The sequence below is a fragment of the Bos taurus genome, chromosome 21 (genome assembly GCF_002263795.3).
Source record: "Bos taurus isolate L1 Dominette 01449 registration number 42190680 breed Hereford chromosome 21, ARS-UCD2.0, whole genome shotgun sequence".
Taxonomy (NCBI): domain Eukaryota; kingdom Metazoa; phylum Chordata; class Mammalia; order Artiodactyla; family Bovidae; genus Bos; species Bos taurus.
Genome location: NC_037348.1, coordinates 59,205,044 through 59,223,841, shown reverse-complemented (window position 1 = coordinate 59,223,841; position 18,798 = coordinate 59,205,044). Strand labels below are relative to the sequence as shown.

Below are 18,798 nucleotides of genomic sequence, written 5' to 3'. Positions count from 1 at the left end.
AAAAAACATATAAAAGGAGGAGCCAAAGCGCTTTCTCACAGACTCTCTCTCCCGCGTGCATGCGCTCTTTTCTTTCTCTCTCTCTCTCTCTCACTCTCTCTCTCCTGCTATCTTCTAAATAAAATGGAGCTGTAACACTGATTTGCCTAAGAGCTGTAGCACAATTTGTCCAAGACCCGAGAGCTGTGACGCACCAAGGGCTTTAACATCCGTCGCTCCAAATCTTTGTTGTGACGAGACAAAGAACTGAGGAATATACACTCGCGTGACACAGATGACACCACCCTTATGGCAGAAAGTGAAGAGGAACTAAAAAGCCTCTTGATGAAAGTGAAAGAGGAGAGTGAAAAAGTTGGCTTAAAGCTCAACATTCAGAAAACGAAGATCATGGCATCTGGTCCCATAACTTCATGGGAAATAGATGAGGAAACAGTGGAAACAGTGTCAGACTTTATTTTGGGGGCCTCCAAAATCACTGCAGATGGTAATTGCAGCCATGAAATTAAAAGACGCTTACTCCTTGGAAGGAAAGTTATGACCAACCTAGATAGCATATTCAAAAGCAGAGACATTACTTTGCCAACAAAGGTCCGTCTCGTCAAAGCTATGGTTTTTCCAGTGGTCATGTATGGATGTGAGAGTTGGACTGTGAAGAAAGCTGAGCGCCAAAGAATTGATGCTTTTGAACTGTGGTGTTGGAGAAGACTCTTGAGAGTCCCTTGGACTGCAAGGAGATCCAACCAGTCCATCCTAAAGGAGATGAGTCCTGGGTGTTCTTTGGAAGCACTGATGCTAAAGCTGAAACTCCAGTACTTAGGCCACCTCATGCGAAAAGTTGACTCATTGGAAAAGACTCTGATGCTGGGAGGGATTGGGGACAGGAGGAGAAGGGGACGACAGAAGATGAGATGGCTGGATGGCATCCCTGACTTGATGGACATGAGTTTGAGTGAACTCCGGGAGTTGGTGATGGACAGGGAGGCCTGGCGTGCTGCAATTCTTGGGGTCGCAAAGAGTAGAACACGGCTGAGCAACTGAACTGAACTGAACTGAGACCTCTCACAAGCCCAGCATCTGGGAGAACCAAAGAGCAAGGGTAAAATGGAAACTCCTTGCTCCCCTCTCACCCCTGCACATGGCCAGGCTGTAAAAACATATTCAAGCCACTGCCCAGTCTCAGGGCATTGCCTCTCATCTCTCAGCTCCCTGCAATGTCCCCAGACTTGACTGTCATCTTTATCCTCCCAGCCATTGATGGACACTAGGCTCCAATCCCATTATCCACAGGGGACTGGGGAGGCCTCAAGTCTAAGCTGTGGTCCCTCGATGGTGCTAGATGGGAGCTGGACCTCCCGTAGCCGACCCCCTGATGCTCCACACTGACACTACCCCTGCAAGTCTACCTTGGCTGATGGAGGACTTGAATATGGCTTCCTCCGGCAAGGGTGGGCGGCTCCTCACTGAGATTTAGTGCCTGGCCTGGCCTCCAGCCCACCCATGGCTGCCATCCACTGTGACCTACTGTCCCCTAGGAGCTGTGTGTGCTTGGGCATCCCCAGTGGCTCCATGGGCATCCCCACTCGCCCCGGTACTGACCCTCCCGGCCTCACCCATGCATCCTCATGGGAGTTTGCCCTGGAACCGAGCGCGTCTGGGCCCGGCCGGCAGGTGTGGCTGGCAGACACCCACTGGCCTCATCCTGTCATTAGCAGGCAGGGTTATTTCCGGCCTGACCTGGATTCTGGGCTGGCGTCTGTGTGGCTGACTGTCAGCGCCCATCAGTGTCAGGACCGCCTTCCCGTCTGCCTGTCCTTCGGTCAGGGGCTCAGGGAGCAGAGTCACACAGGGAGGCCTCTCACCTGACCCAGATGCATCACAGCGGACGGGCCTACCTCCCTGAGTGAGGAGAGATGGCAGCTTCCTGCTTCCGGGAGATCTGGCGCCCACATCCCCACTGCCTGATTAGCCAGGTCTGTGATCGAGTCTGGGGCTGAACCAAGCTCAGGGAAGAGCCAGGGTCACCTCTCTTCTAGAAGTCATTGCTGGGTCACCTGCTCTATACATTCTTGGGGATGAGAGTCAGGTCTGACAAAAGTAGTATCCCAAAGGAGGGAAAACTCCTGGTGGTTTGTTTGTCCCCAACTCCTGGTGCTTTGCTGCTCCCCAATTCCTGGTGCTTTGCTCATACAGAACCTAGTGTGAAACACCTCCAAATGGGGAAGGAATATTCAAATGATTTTTCTCCTCATTAGCGTTCATTAATGAAAACAGACTTGAAAAGTGGTCCCTTGGATCCATTGCAGCATCAGTTGGTCTGAAACATTTTCAGACATCATCACCACCCTCTGATAAAGAAGATAAAAATGCCATCTTATCTTAAATCTTCTTAGAATGAACTCTAAAGTAATACCTGTTTCCGAAGGACAACTTGGAAAATACAGAAAAGCCAGGAGGCAGAAAACCAACCCTCGTCTCATCACTCAGAGCTACAAATATGCCATCAAAAACCAATTTGTAATTTTCTTGAATGATCACAAACGTCCATGTGAATTTTGGATTCCTGTTTCTCCCTAACCAAAACTATATACTGAATTGTCTATTCATCTCTCTCTGAGTTCTCTTCTCTCAAAGGACTCCACGTAAGCTAAGCTGATAGAACTGCCAACCGTAAAGAGACTGAAAAAATTATCAAAAGAAAGAAACGGGAGTTAGAGACCAGAAAATCCTGTTTTCCACCTCCTCCCACTGATGACAGTGGTGATATTTGGGTCGAATATTTAGCATCAGAACTACAGAATGATCTACCTGTAGAATACCCCAGGTTGCAGGGCCAGCATGATTGGGAAATATAATAGTTGCAAAAGTTATGAATGGACTTCATTAGGGAAGCCACACCCCAGTGGGTGTGGTCTAAATATCAGGCAGCTGCCTCCTGAGATGAGAAGCCCTGGAGGAAGTGGTGTGGCCTTTACTTTGGAACCTCCATCACCTGCCCAATCAGGCCATCTAATTTTATTGGCCTATGGTCTACTTTTCCAAGAGGCCATGGAAGTATAAATAATAAAGCAAGAAAAGCAGATCCATTTGTCTGGCTGCGTAGATTTCTTCTGAATGTACTGTGAGTATGAGACCTTCTCTTTGAAAAGGTCAACTTCTTCTTATTTATTCCACACAAAGTTTGCTTCAGCTTGAAGGAGGGTACAGTCGAGTCCTGGAAGCGTTGTCTAGAAGAAAATTCTGGAGGAGTTCTAGAGCTTGGAAACCCCTCTTTTGGAGAGGGTGCTGATCAGGTGAGGCCCTGATCATTTTCCCAGATGTCTATCTCTTGTGCTTTTCTAGAGGGTGTGGGGATGGGGATTGCCTAGGAAGATCAAGAGACCCTTCCAAATCGGGTCTGTGTCTTCCCTGTAGTTCTGGCCATAGCCAGTCCTGTCTGTGAGCTTTTTGTGTATCTTTATCTCTTCCCAAGGACAGAGGCTGCATCCATCCATGTACTATTCCAGCATTGGAAAAGACTCGGATGCTGGGAAAGAGTGAGGGCAGGAGGAGAAGGGGGTGACAGAGTATGAGATGGTTGGATGGTATCACTGACTCAATGGACATGAGTTTGAGCAAACTCCAGGAGAGACTGAAGGACAGGAGAGCCTGGCGTGCTATAGACCATGGGGTCACAAAGAGTTGGACATGAGTTGGCCGACTGAACAACAAACAACAACTATTCCATGGAGAAAGTGAGGCCAAGCAGCCCATCTCATGAATTTTTGCAGAATTGTCTTAATAGATTAGATCCCTGTTCTGACCCATCAGAATGCATGTTTTGACCTCAGATAGCTCCTTTGTCCACTCAGGGCCTTGGTTTTCCCTTTATAGCACAAGTGGCCCAAAGTCGATGGTCATTCAACCCACATAGTCCCTCATCCTAGAATGAAGTCATAAGGTAGGAGGAACAGGCTAGGCAAAGAACTGGAAAGTGGTTGAGGATTTGGAGAAGTCTTTGGGGATGGCTGTTGGCACTGCCTTAATAGAGGGAGCTCCATGCTTGGGTTTCAAAGGAGACCATGGGCTAGTCAGCAGCATTGGCATGGACCACTTCTTGGGGACTGCTCAAATGCCCTAGTGCCTAATGCATAGCAAGGGCTCAAAATAATTCTTAAAAAGATGAAAGCAGAAATCTCCAGGGTAAATCCAGAGATGAGATGATGGACCTGTGTTTCAGCCTCTTCTTCCCGGGAAGGAGAATGAAGTCTGTTGCCATAGTCACTAGAGTTCTTTCATGGGTCGGTCTTCTGTCACTTCCAACAAGGGAAGGAGGATATGTCTCACCTCCACTGAGTTCTAAACTTGCTTTTAAAAATAATAACTTCTAATATGTCCAGAGTGATCTCTTTTAACAATATCAATCCCTTAAAGCAGGTTGGACCACAGAGCATGCCTGAGATGTCTCCTCTGGTGTGGGACTTTTGTGCTGGTCTTTTGGGATGCTAAGGCACATCTTTAGGAAGGAAGGGTCCATCAGGTGCCTTCTGAGTTTATCCAGGTCTTGTGCACTCTATGGAGAACTTTGGAAAGGCTTGGAGAAAAGCTGGGATCTCTGAGGGCCTGGGCTTCCTTGGGATGGAGCAGGATGCCTGTGTCCAGCCTTTGAAGACAGAGACCCCCACCACCTCTGGGAGATGGTGAGGGACAGGGAAGCCTGGTGTGCTGAAGTCCATGGGGTCACAAAGAGCTGGACACGATTCAGTGACTGAACAACAACAACAACCCCCTCACTTGAGTGCAGCCCTTGGGCTGGTGGCTCTCACGCATTAGGGCTCGAGTTTTAGGGGATGGGAGCTTGCCCCAAGCATCCTAAACTTTGACTTGAGGACGGATACCACCTAAACTTTTCCTTGTTGCTCGGTTTTATCACAGGGAAGAGAAATAGAGCAGACAGGGAGGAGACTGGAGATCTGGGGAGGGTGGGTGGAGGTCTTTTCTCTTTGAAGACAATGGCTCCGAAGCTCCATGCATGGAACCATTCTGCTGTACCCTGTGTGTGCTCCCTTTGTTAGTGCTGTTTCCTCAAACTACTGGTGATAACAAGGATGAAAGCACTTTGCAAAATCACAACTATTCTTATTGTTAAAAGTGCTATTTTAGCTCACTGCCCTCTGGTAACTCAGACAGTAAAGAATCTGCCTACAGTGCAGGAGATCTGGGTTCAGTTCCTGGGTCAGGAAGATCCCCTGGAGAAGGGAATGGCAATCCACTCCAGTATTCTTGCCTGGAGAATTCCAGGGACAGAGGAGACCAGTGGACCATTGTCCATGGGGTTGCAAAGAGTCAGACACGACTGAGCAGCTAACAGTTTCACTTTCACGCCCTCCCTGAGTTGCTGTGATAAGGAGATTCCAGTTACTGGGCTTGGCAGGATGGTGTTGCGGGTAAATGCAGTGCCGGCTGCCTTGCCCTTCCATGAGTAAACCTACCCCACCCCATATGTAGACTTCAAGCACCTGAACTGCTAGTCCAAAGGGCTTCAGGTTTATACCTGGAATATATTTGGTTTGGATCTGTCTTTAGGATAAGTAAGTCCTGAGTCCATGCCATGCTATTACTACTAGTAAGAGAAGAAATTTTTTTCCCCACATTACTAAGAAATGTAAAACCAAGATGGTCACAGATGAGCTGAAATTCTGCTACAGATTTATCTGCCCCCTGTGTAGTCCACAAAGTTAGGTTTCTAGTTTGCTCTTTTCCGTTATTCTATTTACCTATTTTATTGGGTTGACCAAAAAGTTCACTCGTGTTTTTCCGTAGAATGTTATGGAAAAATTCAAACAAACTTTTTGACCAACCCAGTATTTCGATTGACTACCAAATACACACACCCCAAAATAAAAATGAGCAAAGACTTGCTCAACTTGGACAATCTATCAACTTATTGGGAAATAACCAGTCCCTCAGGTATTTTAATTGATGGGATAAAAAAAAGTGGCCTCTTCAGGCATCTGGGACTGGTACCCATCTGATGAGTTCAGGTTGGTTTAGGGCCTGTGATGACAGACGGAAGGGCCCAGAACTGGGGGGTAGAGTGGGCTGCTTGCAGGGGAGGAAGGCCAGACTGTCAGCACTCCATGAGCCTAAGTGGAGGCCTGTGGGGACCGCTGTGACACAGGTTACAGAGGCAGGGGACACTAAGGCTTGGCAGGGTGGGCTGTGTCCTAAGGGGTGGGCGCAGCGAGCTGATTAGCAGCATCCAATGGGGAGAAGGGTAAGATATCACTCCTTCCCCATTTATTAGATGCAAATGTGGAGGCTCTGTAAAGTTTTCTGGGGAGCCACTGAACAAACACATAAGCCAGAGAAGACCAATATCCAGACTTCCTATGCCCTGTGAGTGTGTTAGTCACTCAGTCGTGTCCAACTCTTGCAATCCCATGGACTGTATCCCATCAGGCCCCTCTGTCCATGGAATTCTCCAGGCAAGAATACTGGAGTGGGTAGCCATTCCCTTCTCCAGGTCTTATTCCAATAGTCAGATCTTATTCCTGAAACTCAGTGAAGTAGGGAATCGACTTTGGGGGTCACTGACAGGGCATCACTGTAGAACTATGCATGTGAGTCATCTGTGCTTCCGGGATGGAGTTCCAGCAGTTTCCTTTCCCTGCTCCAAGTTCTGGCCCTGTCCTGCCCTGATCCGTGCTCGGCTCCCAGGGCAAGGTGCTCACACCGCTTCCCAACCCACCTGGCTGGTCATCCTGCTGCTAAAGTGTTCTCTCAGCTCCTTGACAGCCATGTCCTCACTTCTTCATTCCCAGGCATTGGAAAATAATGCATACGTGGCCTGCCCCTCTGGATAGGAAAAACTTCTATTTTTAATCCAGGCAGTCTTTGTACGGTCCAGCCCACTACCCTGAGACACTGAATCTTTTCCATTTTCTTGTTCTCTTCCCTTTATCTGAAACAACCCTGGGAATTTTACTGATCTTCATTTCTATACTCTATTTTCAGACAGCCCCTGGAGCCCTGGTTCATCACTGACTGTCTTTAATTTTTACTAAACAGTGAGTCATTAGGAGTGAAAGGTATTTGAAGATCACCCAGGCTCAGAGAGGGGAAGGCGCTTCCTCAGTGTCACACATCAGAGTCAAGACTCTTGTCTGCCCGGTAGTCCCAACATTTGAAATAAAACAAAACTTGCATTTGCTAGGATTCTTTCGCCTTGAGGTAACTGACCACATATCACACACTGGCATCATGGAAAGTCTTAGGGTACAGTGGGCTCTAGGTGAGCTTACTCTGGGACCCCAACCTCAGTTTCTCAGCAAAGCCCTTGTAGGCACCCTATTTATGTTCTGGGTTTGCCCTGGAGTCATTCCCCTCATGGGACTAAGGGCTATGGTAGTCCCTGGGTCTACATCTCCCTGGTCAGGACATCCAGAGGAGGAGAGAGGAAAACAGCACCCCAACATTCCAGCAAGGAACCCTGAGATACCCCCTCACTGGATCACTTAAGTCCTCTGTCCCTCTCTGAAAACTAACAAGAGAAACTCTCTGTGCGCTGACTGGATTAGGCCTGGCTCAGGCCCCGGTCAGCAGTAGAAGAGTGGAGGTTACCTGCCCCATTCAGGGCTATCCTTAGAGGTGGAGTTGGGGTCCTGTCCCTGAGGAATGTGAGCTTCCCAAGGGAAGGGTAGATACCTGAAAAAAAGTTTCCTTTGGAAGACAGAAAGGGATCATGGCAAGCAAAGGCAGTATCTAATAGAATTTTCAGACACAGGGTCCCAAGCTTCCTGAAGACTCATGTCTGCTGTGAAGATGGCTGTATCCACAGGACCTGGGCATAGAGGGTTTGGGGGCATGAAAAAAGTGAGGATATGGGGCTCTCCTCGGTGAGGCCTTGTGCTGCTGCTGTTGCTGCTAAGTTGCTTCAGTCGTGTCCGACTCTGTGCGACCCCATAGACAGCAGCCCACCAGACTCCCCCGTCCCTGGGATTCTCCAGGCAAGAACACTGGAGTGGGTTGCCTTTTCCTTCTCCAATGCATGAAAGTGAAAAGTGACAGTGAAGTTGCTCAGTCGTGTCCGACTCCCAGCGACCCCATGGACTGCAGCCTACCAGGCTCCTCTGTCCATGGGTCACTCTTCATTTATTCTCTCTTTCAGTCAATTGAAAGGAGCCTAACTGGTGCACGTCCCTGGGGCTGGTGATGCTGTGAGCATTGGCTGCTACCAGCTCACAGCTCCCCTCTCCTCTCTAGGAAAATTTAGCTCTGGTTGTAAGGAAAAATAAACCAACTCAAGCCAGCCAGCTCTAAAAGGGATATTCATTTGCTCTTATAACTTGGAAAAATGGAAGTGGGTGGGCTGCAGGTAAAGGTCAATCCAGGAACTTCAAAGATGTCACCAAATACATATTCTCCTTTCTCTCCTTCCGTCTGTCTTTCCATCTCTCTCTCTGTCTCTCTCTCTCACCTTTCCTTCTATATGTGGATGTCTTGTTCACATTCAGGTCCCAGGTTTTAACATTAAGCCAGTTACCCCAGAGATAAAATGGACTTTGCATTCTCAAAGAAAGACACTGATTGATCCGACTTTTGTCCCCTTCTCATTCCTTAAGTACTCGGTGGCAGGGGGATGGAGTACTATGATGACTTAGCTTGGGTCAGATGCCCACACCATGGATTATTCTTACTGTGATCCAGTGTAGAGAAGGAAGCAATTCCTTAAACGAACTGAGATCCTGTTACTGTAAGACATGGGAAGGGGTGAGCAAGAGCTATCCTCTACACTCAGACTTCTTATTCATGTCATCATTTCTAGTCTCCGAGGTGATTGCAAAGGCTAGACGTTGTAATGAATGTCAAAGCATTTATGAACTGCTATGCCCAGTACACGCTGGTCACAGTATCACTTCTTTCATTGGTCTTCCTTGTGGATAAGACAGGGGTAATGGAGTTCTTTTGTTCTCTTTTCTGCTAACCTTGGGTCTACTACTCAACAGGACAAGCTCCAAGAAAAATGAACCCCTTTCTGGGCCTGGGCCTGCTTCTGGCTGGCCTCCTCACTGTGGAAGGTCTTCTGAAGTCCAACTTCTCTCCAGAGAATCATGAAGCTGTGAGTCAGGGCCAAGTAGAGAAGGGAAAGGGGACAGCTCAAGAGCTCGCAAAGCGAAACGCAGACTTTGGACTCAAGCTGTTTAAGAAACTGTCCTTCAGCAGCCCTGACAATAACATCTTATTCTCCCCCTGGAGCATCTCTATGGCCTTCTCCATGCTGTCTCTGGGTGCCCAGGACTCCACCCTGGCTGAGATCAAGGAGGGCTTCAACTTCAGGAACATCCCTGAGAAAGACCTCCATGAAGCCTTCCATTACCTCATCCACAGGCTGAATCAGAGGAACCAGGACCAAAGGCTGGGGCTCGGGAATGCCTTGTTTATTGACCAGAAGGTAAAGCCCAAGCAGAAGTTTCTGACAGAAGTCAGGAATATGTACAAGGCAGACACCATCCCCACCAACTTCCGGAACTCAGAAAATGCTCAGAAGCAGATCAATAACTATGTCAGTCAGAAAACCCAGGGGAAAATCAACAACCTAGTCAAGAATATAGACCCTGGCACTGTGATGCTTCTTATCAACTATATTTTCTTTCGAGGTAAGGCTTAGAGTATGTTGGCATGTAGACTTGAGTCAGATTCAATGGTTGTCCACTTACTTGCTCTGTGACCCTGAAGTCACATGTAATTGCTCTCTTTGAATCCTACTTCTCGTGTCTGAAAAAGGAGTACCTTGATACATAGCTGATAGGGTGGTTATTAGGATTCAAAGTGAAAATGAATGATAAATGAATGCCTCATATGTGCATTTTTATGGTTACTGATTATCCTAAGACAACATTGGTTGTAGAGGTTGAAGTGTCATCCTTTTCCCCATTTCTTAGATCAGGAAAGTGAAATTCAGAGCGAGATTAATTAATTTACTCAAAGCTACAAAGCCAGCTAATGAAAGTCAGGAGTAGAATCCACTTCTCTTGACCTGATGGCTATGGTTTTCATAACTCCAAGTAGATGCCCAGGATGGTGACCGTGTTGATGGTCACACTGTGACCATGATCACATTGGTAGGTGCCTTGGTCTTCTCACCATATGTTATAGACTCCACAAGTCTGAGGGTGAGGTATTGAAAAAGAAGATGAAAGTATATTCCCTAATTCAAGCTGCATCTACCACACGATACACACCCAGTCACAGCACACACACACAAATGTTGGCCAACATAGGTGAGAATGAGAAGCCAACATCCCTAGGACCAGGCAAGGCTGTTGGGGCTGTCAACAACATGATCCTGAATATGGAAGTTCAGCTCTCCCAAAATCCACAAGGAGATTGATGGTTATGGGGTAAAACAGGAGGGCTAATGGTAGACTGTCCAAAGCAGGGAAGAAAGGAAAATTAGGAATTTCCCAAAGTCCCTACGTCCTCTGTATGACAGCAAGAACCATAGCGACAGTGATGTGACGGTGCCTAGCATCCACTCAACACTTACCTACCCGCAGTCACTGAGCTGTGCTGCCCTTCCCCACCGAGTCTCACAGCAGCCCTGTGAGATTCCCATCAATACTCCCAGCTGGCAAACAAGGACACTGAAACCCAGGGAGGTTGAGACACTTGACCAAGGTTTTGTCTGGCAATAAAGCCAGACATTTGAGCTTGGGGAGTTGGACCTAAGGGCCTTATATTGGGGGCTCTGAGGGTAGTAAGTGAAGAGACCCAGGTCTGAGTTTATGCCATCAGAGAGGTCTCTGGGTCAAAAATAGAGAATCAAAATGCCCAGTTTTAAGAGTTCACTGCACTTCAGCATGCTCCCAAGGGCAGTCTGTTAGTTTAGTTTTCTTAGTCCTACATGAGAGGGGCTTCTCCAGGGCTGCTTGGAGTAGGTGTGAGAATTTTCACTCAGACCCAAATAGCCCCCACTAAGTGTGATCCAGGGTCTGCTTCTGTAACAGAATCCACAGGCTTTCTCAGCCTCAGGAGCCTTGAGTCTTGGGGCAGTCTGAAGTTCCCCTCTTAGTCAGCAGCCCTGGTCTTGGCTTGACTGGAATAAATGATAACTGGGACCAAGCTCACGTCCCCTGAGGTGTTCAGGGCATGGCATGAGGCCAAGGATTCCTGTGCACCAGCTCTGATACACCAGAGCAACCAAACTCCTTCTTTAAGTCCGTGGGGACAGAGACCCCATGGTTAACAGGATCCAGTAGCCCCTTCTCCCTCAGGACACTTACATCACTCTGTTATTCTTCCATCTTAAGCCAGGTGGCAACATGAGTTTGACCCAAAGGAAACGAAAGAGGAAGATTTCATTCTGGACAGAAACAAGACCGTGAAGGTGCCCATGATGTTCCATGTGGGCATGTATAAAGTGGGGCATGACGACCAGCTTTCCTGTACCATCCTGGAAATACCTTACCAGAGCAACTTCACGGCCATCTTTGTTCTTCCTGAGGAGGGCAGAATGAAGCAAGTGGAGCAAGCCCTGGGGCCGGACACTTTTGCCAGATGGAAGAAGTTACTCGTACGAAGGTAAGGAGGGTGCCTAACGTATGCAGTACCTTCCGTCTTCCTCCCTCTCCTCCATTGTCTTTGCTTCTTCTTTCTCAGATTCATTGAGCTCTTACCCCATGGATAAGCCCATTCTGGGCTCCATGATGAATTTATATTTTGGTAGGAAGTATGCTAGAGAACAAGTCATAGAAATGTAGATACTTAAACATTGTAAGAGTGCAGAGGATGAAGCAACTTGGTGGGCAGTGGTGATCAGGGAGGGCTTCATGGAGTAGGTGGCATTGGTGCCACATCTTCAAGGCTGAATAGCAGTACATACGGAAGGATGAGGAGAGACAGAATCCTAGGCAGAAGGAGGAGAAACCCTAGGTGAGGTGTCCTAGGTGAGGACAAGCCCAAGTGGGGTGTCAAAGGGAGCTGTGAGTTGTACATTGTACATAGGATGTTTTCAACCGTGGTGTCATAATGAAACCAGTGAAGGATGAGCCAAGTAAGTTGTATTAATAATAGTTGAGGGACTGAAGTCACTAAATACTTTTCTTTTCAAACATAAAATTAGAACAGATTTAAGGTAAGCCTCCAGAATCTCACCCAGGCACGAGCCTACTGACAGCTTTTCTTGGGAAGGATGAGAGCTAGAATTAAGAACTGAGGAGTGGACATCAGTGTAGACCTGCAAGGCGCCTTGAAGGCTTCTGGGCTAGGACAGGGTCTGTGGCAGCCAGGAGACATGGTGATATTACCAAAACTGGAGGTCTTGCTGCTCACTCCTCAAAAGCCAATAAAGAGACAAATTGATGGGAAGAAAAGTTTACTTTACTTTGGATGCCAGCAGTGGGGCAGGGAATGGGAGGAAGGGCAGACTGCTGTCTAAAGGCCGATTGACAATCAGTGACCAAGAGCTTTTATAGAAGAAGGGAGGGGGCTCCATGCAGAAACCTCTGGCAGTCATGTTGAAATTGGTCATCAGTGGTCTGATCATCATCTTGATTGTTTTAAGTCTTCAGATCCAGGGTTGGTTTGTTCCCTTTTCTTTGAGGCCAGTTCTCGGAACTGTGACCACTTGTGTCATGGCTATCGTCTGATCATCATGTAGCTAGCTGCTTCTACCTGGTAGCATTGTCAGTATCTACAAGACAGCTCAAAGGATATGGTTCAGAATATTATCTGAACCCTTGAGAAGAACTAAAAGTCTTTGACCTTGTTTGATGATTAAGCTATAATTATTTGGTCTCATTTGACTGCCTTCCTTTGTTTCTGCCTTTTTCTCACTTCTCTGATTAAACTTATTCTTTGGCTAAAGTTTTCCCACAGACAAAAAGCAGGTGGAGGACGTGCAGGGAAGAGACCACAGGGCCCTGCTCCATTTCCGTGGGTCTATGAGACGGAAAGGGGAGCTTCCACTTTGGTAGAAACAATGTCAGGATATCTCCTTGGTCCTTTTGTTCTCTCTTCCACCTTGGCTCCACCATAATTCTCCATCCAAAAGTCCTTTTCTGAGAACCTCTGCCAAGCCCAACATGCTGTCAGGAGTGGCGGAGGGTTCTAAGAGAGGCAGACACAATGCTAGGACTGAGCTGGGCTGTCCATGAGTGATAAGTGAACCAACAGAGTTTCCTTCACATGGGAACAAGTCTTTGGAGAAATTGAAGAACGCGTCTTAGATATCCAGATTTAGCTGCCAGCTCATGGGAGAGAAATTCTATTTCTGAATGATAAAGTCTAACTCTACTATGACTCCCCATTTCGTTCAGAAAAAAAAATAATAATAACCACACACACGCAAAAAAGAAACTTGCCGGACTCCTCTGCCCCCTTGAAAGCTTGCTCAGCCTTTCCCTTTACTCCAGCATTCCTGATCCCCAAGTCAATCTGTGTATTTTTCCCATGGCATTTACTGAGACTCCCAGTCCATGTATCTACTCTTTGTCTCCCTTTTGTTGTGATGGTTTTATTGTCTTTCTTCCCTAGTAGAGCACAAGTTCAAGAGCATGGATTTTTGCCTGTTCTAAATGCATCTAAGCATGTAGAACAGAGCCTGGTATACAGTAGGCACTAAATAAGCTTGTGTCAAATGAACAGATAAGTGGAAGGGTAAGTTTGAGAGTCATTGGGCCTATTGTGGATGTTAAAATCCAAGGCGCAGAATGAAATCCCCCAAGAGGGAAAAAAGACAGAACAGATGATGGGGGAAAAAAAAAACAAAAGAAAGGAGGACCTGGTGGGAGGCAGGCTGGGAGCACTTCAATGGTGAGCGACAGGCGAGGAGGTGGAGCCAGCAAAGGATGAGAGAAGGAGCACCCAGGGATGGAGGGGAGGGCAGAGGGCATGGATCTGGGTGGGAATGCTTCAGAATGGATTGACTATCAAGTGCCACTTCCTGATTTTTGGCCTCTGGCTCTAACAAGCCAAGGTCAGTGGCCGCTCTGGAAAATGGTGTGAGCCAATAATGAAAGTGGGCTCCCTAGTGGCTCAGTGGTAAAGAATCTGCCTGCCAGCACAGGAGCCGTGGATTCGATCCCTGGGTGCAGACAATCCCGTAGAGAAGGAAATGGCAACCCACTCCAGTATTCTTGCCTGGGAAATCCCACAGACAGAGGAACCTGGGGGGCTGCAGTCCATGGGGTCGCAAAAGAGTCGGATACTACTTAGCAACTGAGAGACAACAGCAACAAATAATGGGAGGACAAGTTTTGTTTTGTTTTTTTTCCTCTCTGCTCTGAAAGAAAGACGTGGGCTGGAAGCTGAAGACGTGACTAGAGGCCAAGGGAATTGATTTTGCTTTTGAACTGAGGACGAGGGTTGTTCGAGCCTGCGGTCTGCCACTGAGGGCGGTCCAGTAGAAGGCATTTATGGACTGTGCAGGAGGAAAAGAAAACATAGGCAGGAATGAGGTCCTTGGAGAGGCAGAAAGAAACGGGGTCCGTGACCCCGTGGACAGGAACCCAGGTTCCACAGGGGCCTCAGCACGGCTGACCCCAGGGCAGGGACGCCAACCCAGGTCCCAACCACAGAGAATCTGAAGCGGCTCATTCAAGGCTGAGAGGATGAACACTTGCTCTCTGACTGCTGAGCCTCCGAAGCAGGACGCTCGAGGCACGCACTTTAGCCCCTTCTGGTCTGTGGTTGCCATGGTCACCGTCCTCATTTTCATACAAATGGCTTAAAGAGGTGACATCATCTGATCCCAACCACAGAGCTCCTGGAAGGCAGAGTAGATCTGAACTCAGTTCTGCCAGCTTCCCATCTCAGGGCCTTGCTACCTCGAGAGCACCAGATTGCTGGCATCAGCTCAGCGCATGGGTGTGGCTGAGGCTATAGTGGAGAGACCCTCCATGGCTGCCCTGAAGGGGTCCTGAGACAGGGGGGCTCGGGGACATTGCTGTGGATGAGGGCTCGGGTAGTTTGATAGAAAAATAAGAACACAAGTCAGAGAGCCTGGATGTTTTAACAACCCATCCCAGGAGACTTCTTTGATGGTCCTGTGGTTAAGGTTGAGCTCCTGATGTAGGAGGCCCCAGTTCAATCCCTGGTCAGGGAAGTAGACCCCACCCGGCACAACTAAATTTTTTTTTTAAGTCCAGGCTTAAGGAGTCTCTCTTTATTCTGTGGATAGAGAAAAATTCTGAGACCTCGGGGGCTGGGAGGCCAGATGCCTCGTCACCATCCTAAAGCCTGCCTGGAAAAACGGCAGGGCCCCGCTGTTCATCTTTGTCACTTTGTCCTCCCTAGGGTCGCAGATGTGTTTGTGCCCAGGTTGACCATCACCAGTAGCTACGACCTGAAGAAGATGCTTTCCCACCTGGGCATCAGCAAAATCTTTGAGGAACACGGTGATCTCACCAGGATCTCCCCTCATCGGAACCTGAAAGTGGACGAGGTAAGCCTGCCTGGCCGGGATGCGGCCCTCCTCCAGCTCAGGGACCCGCCTTACCGCCCCGGGCCAGACACACTCTCACAGCAGCTGCATGAGCCAAGAGTGCCCCCACCAGTCAGGCCAAGCCTGACTGCCCCGAACCACCTATCAGTTCAGTTCAGTTCAGTCGCTCAGTCGTGTCCAACTCTTTGCGACCCCATGAGTCACAGCACGCCAGGCCTCCCTGTCCATCCTGGGCAAATCACGTACCCTCCCAAGCCTCATGTTTCTAGTCTTCAAAATCAGACCTGTCGATCTCCTAGTCCTACTTTGGAAGTTGGTTCAGTGCAACAATGGATGGAGGCTTGGAGCAGTCATCAGGCCTACAAGTGACCCAGGCTTGTGAGGAGTAAGTTGTGAACATTTTTCTACATAATGTAGAGATAAGCAAGCTAAGGACCCCTTGGTCTCCAGCAAGGCTGAGCCCCTGCCTGCTGGTGACAGTCAGAAGGACCAGATGGTGGGGGGAGGCGCCCAGATGTAGCAGACAGACTGCAACACACCAGGGACTGCCCTGGTGGTCCAGTGGTTAAGACTTCGCCTTCCAATGCAGGGGGTTAGGGTTCAGTCCCTGGCCGGGGATCTAAGATTTCACATGCCTCATGACCCCAGAAACCAAAACATAGACCAGAAGCAATGTTGTAACAAATTCAGTAAAGACTTTAAAAATGGTCCACGTTTAAAAAAAAATCTTAAATTAATAAAACACAGGACATCAGCGAAATTCAAATTTCATATAAGTGATGAATGAATGTTTTTTTGTATAGCCTAAATATTGCATGGGATATACTTACGCTGAAAATTTCATCATTTATCTGAAATTCAAATTTAACTGGAAATTCAAATTTATCCATACTTTTATGGCAATCGTACTTTGAGGTTCAAAAGGCACTGAGATCGGGGAAGATTTCAGCAAGCAGAGACAGGTGGGAGGAAGATCTTCCAGGAGGAAAGCACCTCAGCCTGAGGCTGGGAGGTGAGAAGGCGTGGAGTCTAGGGGCTGGAGTTGACAGCTGTGATTCTATGTGTAGACATCAACTATTGACTTGCCAGTAAAATAATTAGCATTCTGTAGAACAGAGTGAGATGACGCTAGTGGTAAAGAACCCACCTGCCAACGCAGGAGATGTAAGAGACTCGGGTTCTATTCCTGAGTTAGGAAGATCCCCTGGAGGAGGGCCTGGCAACCCACTCCAGTGTTCTTTCCTGGAGGATTCCATGGACAGAGGAGCCTGGTGGGCTACAGTCCATGGGGTCACAAAGAGTTGGACATGACTGAAGGGACTTAGCAGCAGCAGAATGGAGTGAAATGTATCAATATTTAACAGAAGCCCATCAATTTTCCAGTGTCCATTACTTCCTCACGGATGTTGATACCTTTGGGGTGGATCTGGGGCCTGAGTTATCTCTAACAGCCACCCTGGAATCAGACTCCCTCTTAACATTCCACCAGGAGGATGAAAGGAGTCCAGAGGGGCTGGCTGCTTTGGGCCAGGGGTGCCTTCACCTCCCTCCCATCCAGCTAAAGTTCAGCACAGCCTTTCTGCAATTACTACCATTGATGAATCCCTGAGAGTCTTGGGAAACATAGAAAATCCCACTCCGTCTCCCCTCCCAGTAACTGATGTTCTCCTGCATCACTTTTTCTTTCAAGCTGCATCTGCTTGTTGAGTATCCTTAACTGATGACAGCAGAGCAGCCGTGAGCCCTGGGGTCACTGGCACCAGTCAAGTTACCGGGTGACTCAGGCAGAGGCCTCTTCTTCTCTGAGCCTTGTTGACTTAAAAGATAGTCACAGTCTCCAAGTTGAGAGTTATGGTTTATTCGGTGGGAATTTTTAGGACTGCAAGCCTGGAAGACAGCATCTCAAGTAACCCTGAGAAAACTGTTCAGAGGAAGTAGGGGTGTGGCGGGGTGAAGGAGTTAGGTTATATAGAAGTTGGTGACAAGGGGCAGGTAGTCTGAACATCAAAAGATTATTGTTAATTAAGGAAAACCAGAGATTTCAAGTTAAGGAATTTACTGTTTTTCTGTCTGGGAAGATGCAAGAGTCTGGCTTCACTGAAATCATTCCTTTCATATGTATCTCAGCTATCTGGGGCCAGCATCCTGTGATTTGATTTTTCACATCCTTAGTTCCTTGACCATCATTGGATCCTAGGCATTGTTCTTTCTGAGTGCCCCCCAGGCTCAGGAAGTCCCATCTGGAGGGCCGGAATAGCTGATGGCTCTGACATCCTTGTTTATTGATATGGCAGGAAATACTTCATTTCAAGGGTTTCCCTGGTGGTGCTAGTGGTAAAGAACCTGCCTGTCAAAGCAGGAGAAGTAAGAGAAGAGGATTTGATCCTTTGGTTGGGAAGATCCCCCAGAGGAGGGCATGGCAACCTGTTCCAGCACTCTTGCCTGGAGAATCTCATGGACAGGGGAGGCTGGTGGGCTACCACTCATAGGGTCACAAAGAGTCGAACAGGACTGAAGCGACTTAGCACGCATGCAAGTGCTCTGTTCCACAGCCTCTTGTTAGCTTTTGCCTATCCAGAGCCTCCAAGTGGCTTCCCAAGCACTGACCCTACTCCCGTTTCCTGCAGGCGGTGCACAAGGCTACCCTGAAGATGGATGAGAAGGGCACAGAGGGAGCCGCGGGCTCCGGAGCGCAGACGCTGCCCATGGAGACACCGATTAGGGTCAAGATAAACCACCGCTTCCTGCTGATGATCTGGGAGACTAAAATGAATAACCTGCTCTTCTTTGGAAAGATTGTTAATCCTTCTGGGAGATAAGGCAGAAACCCGACCTCCTGCAGACCCCAGCTATGTCCTGGGGTTGGATGCGTTTTGTCTCCTTGAGACCACAGGGACTTTCTCATCTCATCTCACATTATCCTGAGCTCTCCACACCACCGTCCAAAGAGGCAGCACCACTGGCTTCTGGGCCCCATTTCCCCCCCTTAGCCCCCTCACCGCCCATTCAAATTTCAGGATTAGATGCCCCATTCCCACCCAGTTGATAGTAACCTTCTCCCCCGCCCCTGGTAGGCAGAGGGGTTTTATGATTTAATAAAAAACACTCCCAAGATCTGCTGACTGTTGGTGGATAATATGGGGATGCTGTGAGCCAAGGAGAGTACCCGCCTGGGGTTCAGAGTGAAGGAGACCTGGGCTCAAATCTCAGAAACAAAGAGTCTTTGGGAAAGTCATATGCTCTCCGCACTTATGTTTCCCCATAGAACTAGACCAAGACTGAGGACAATGATACTTCTCCAGGGCTCCGAGGAGGCTAGCACACCACTTGAGAAGAGTTAGCTCCCCTTTGTGAGCCCTTGGCTTGGGGTGTTTGGC

General features: G+C 48.3%; 1 protein-coding gene across 2 annotated transcripts; it reads left to right on the top strand.

Moving 5' to 3' along the window:
- Nucleotides 1–2,950: 2,950 nt before the first annotated feature.
- On the top strand, nt 2,951–18,535 carry SERPINA12 (serpin peptidase inhibitor, clade A (alpha-1 antiproteinase, antitrypsin), member 12). 2 transcript variants are annotated; one of them, XM_010817279.4, is made up of 5 exons: nt 2,951–3,118; nt 8,985–9,635; nt 11,289–11,559; nt 15,274–15,421; nt 18,049–18,535. In XM_010817279.4, exons 2-5 carry the CDS (start codon nt 9,002–9,004, stop codon nt 18,238–18,240), a joined length of 1,245 nt encoding a protein of 414 aa, XP_010815581.1. In that variant the 5' UTR covers nt 2,951–3,118; nt 8,985–9,001; the 3' UTR covers nt 18,241–18,535. The 2 variants fall into 2 exon arrangements, with proteins under 2 accessions (XP_010815581.1, NP_001070985.1); NM_001077517.1 differs by having other exon boundaries at nt 3,096–3,290.
- The last annotated feature ends 263 nt before the right edge of the window (nt 18,536–18,798 follow it).

Coding starts and splice junctions, on each gene's coding strand:
- SERPINA12 (XM_010817279.4), top strand. CDS start 9,002: ATGAACCCCTTTCTGGGCCTGGGCCTGCTTCTGGCTGGCCTCCTCACT. Junction 11,560..15,273: donor AAGAAGTTACTCGTACGAAG/GTAAGGAGGGTG, acceptor TGTCCTCCCTAG/GGTCGCAGATGTGTTTGTGC. Junction 15,422..18,048: donor GGAACCTGAAAGTGGACGAG/GTAAGCCTGCCT, acceptor CGTTTCCTGCAG/GCGGTGCACAAGGCTACCCT.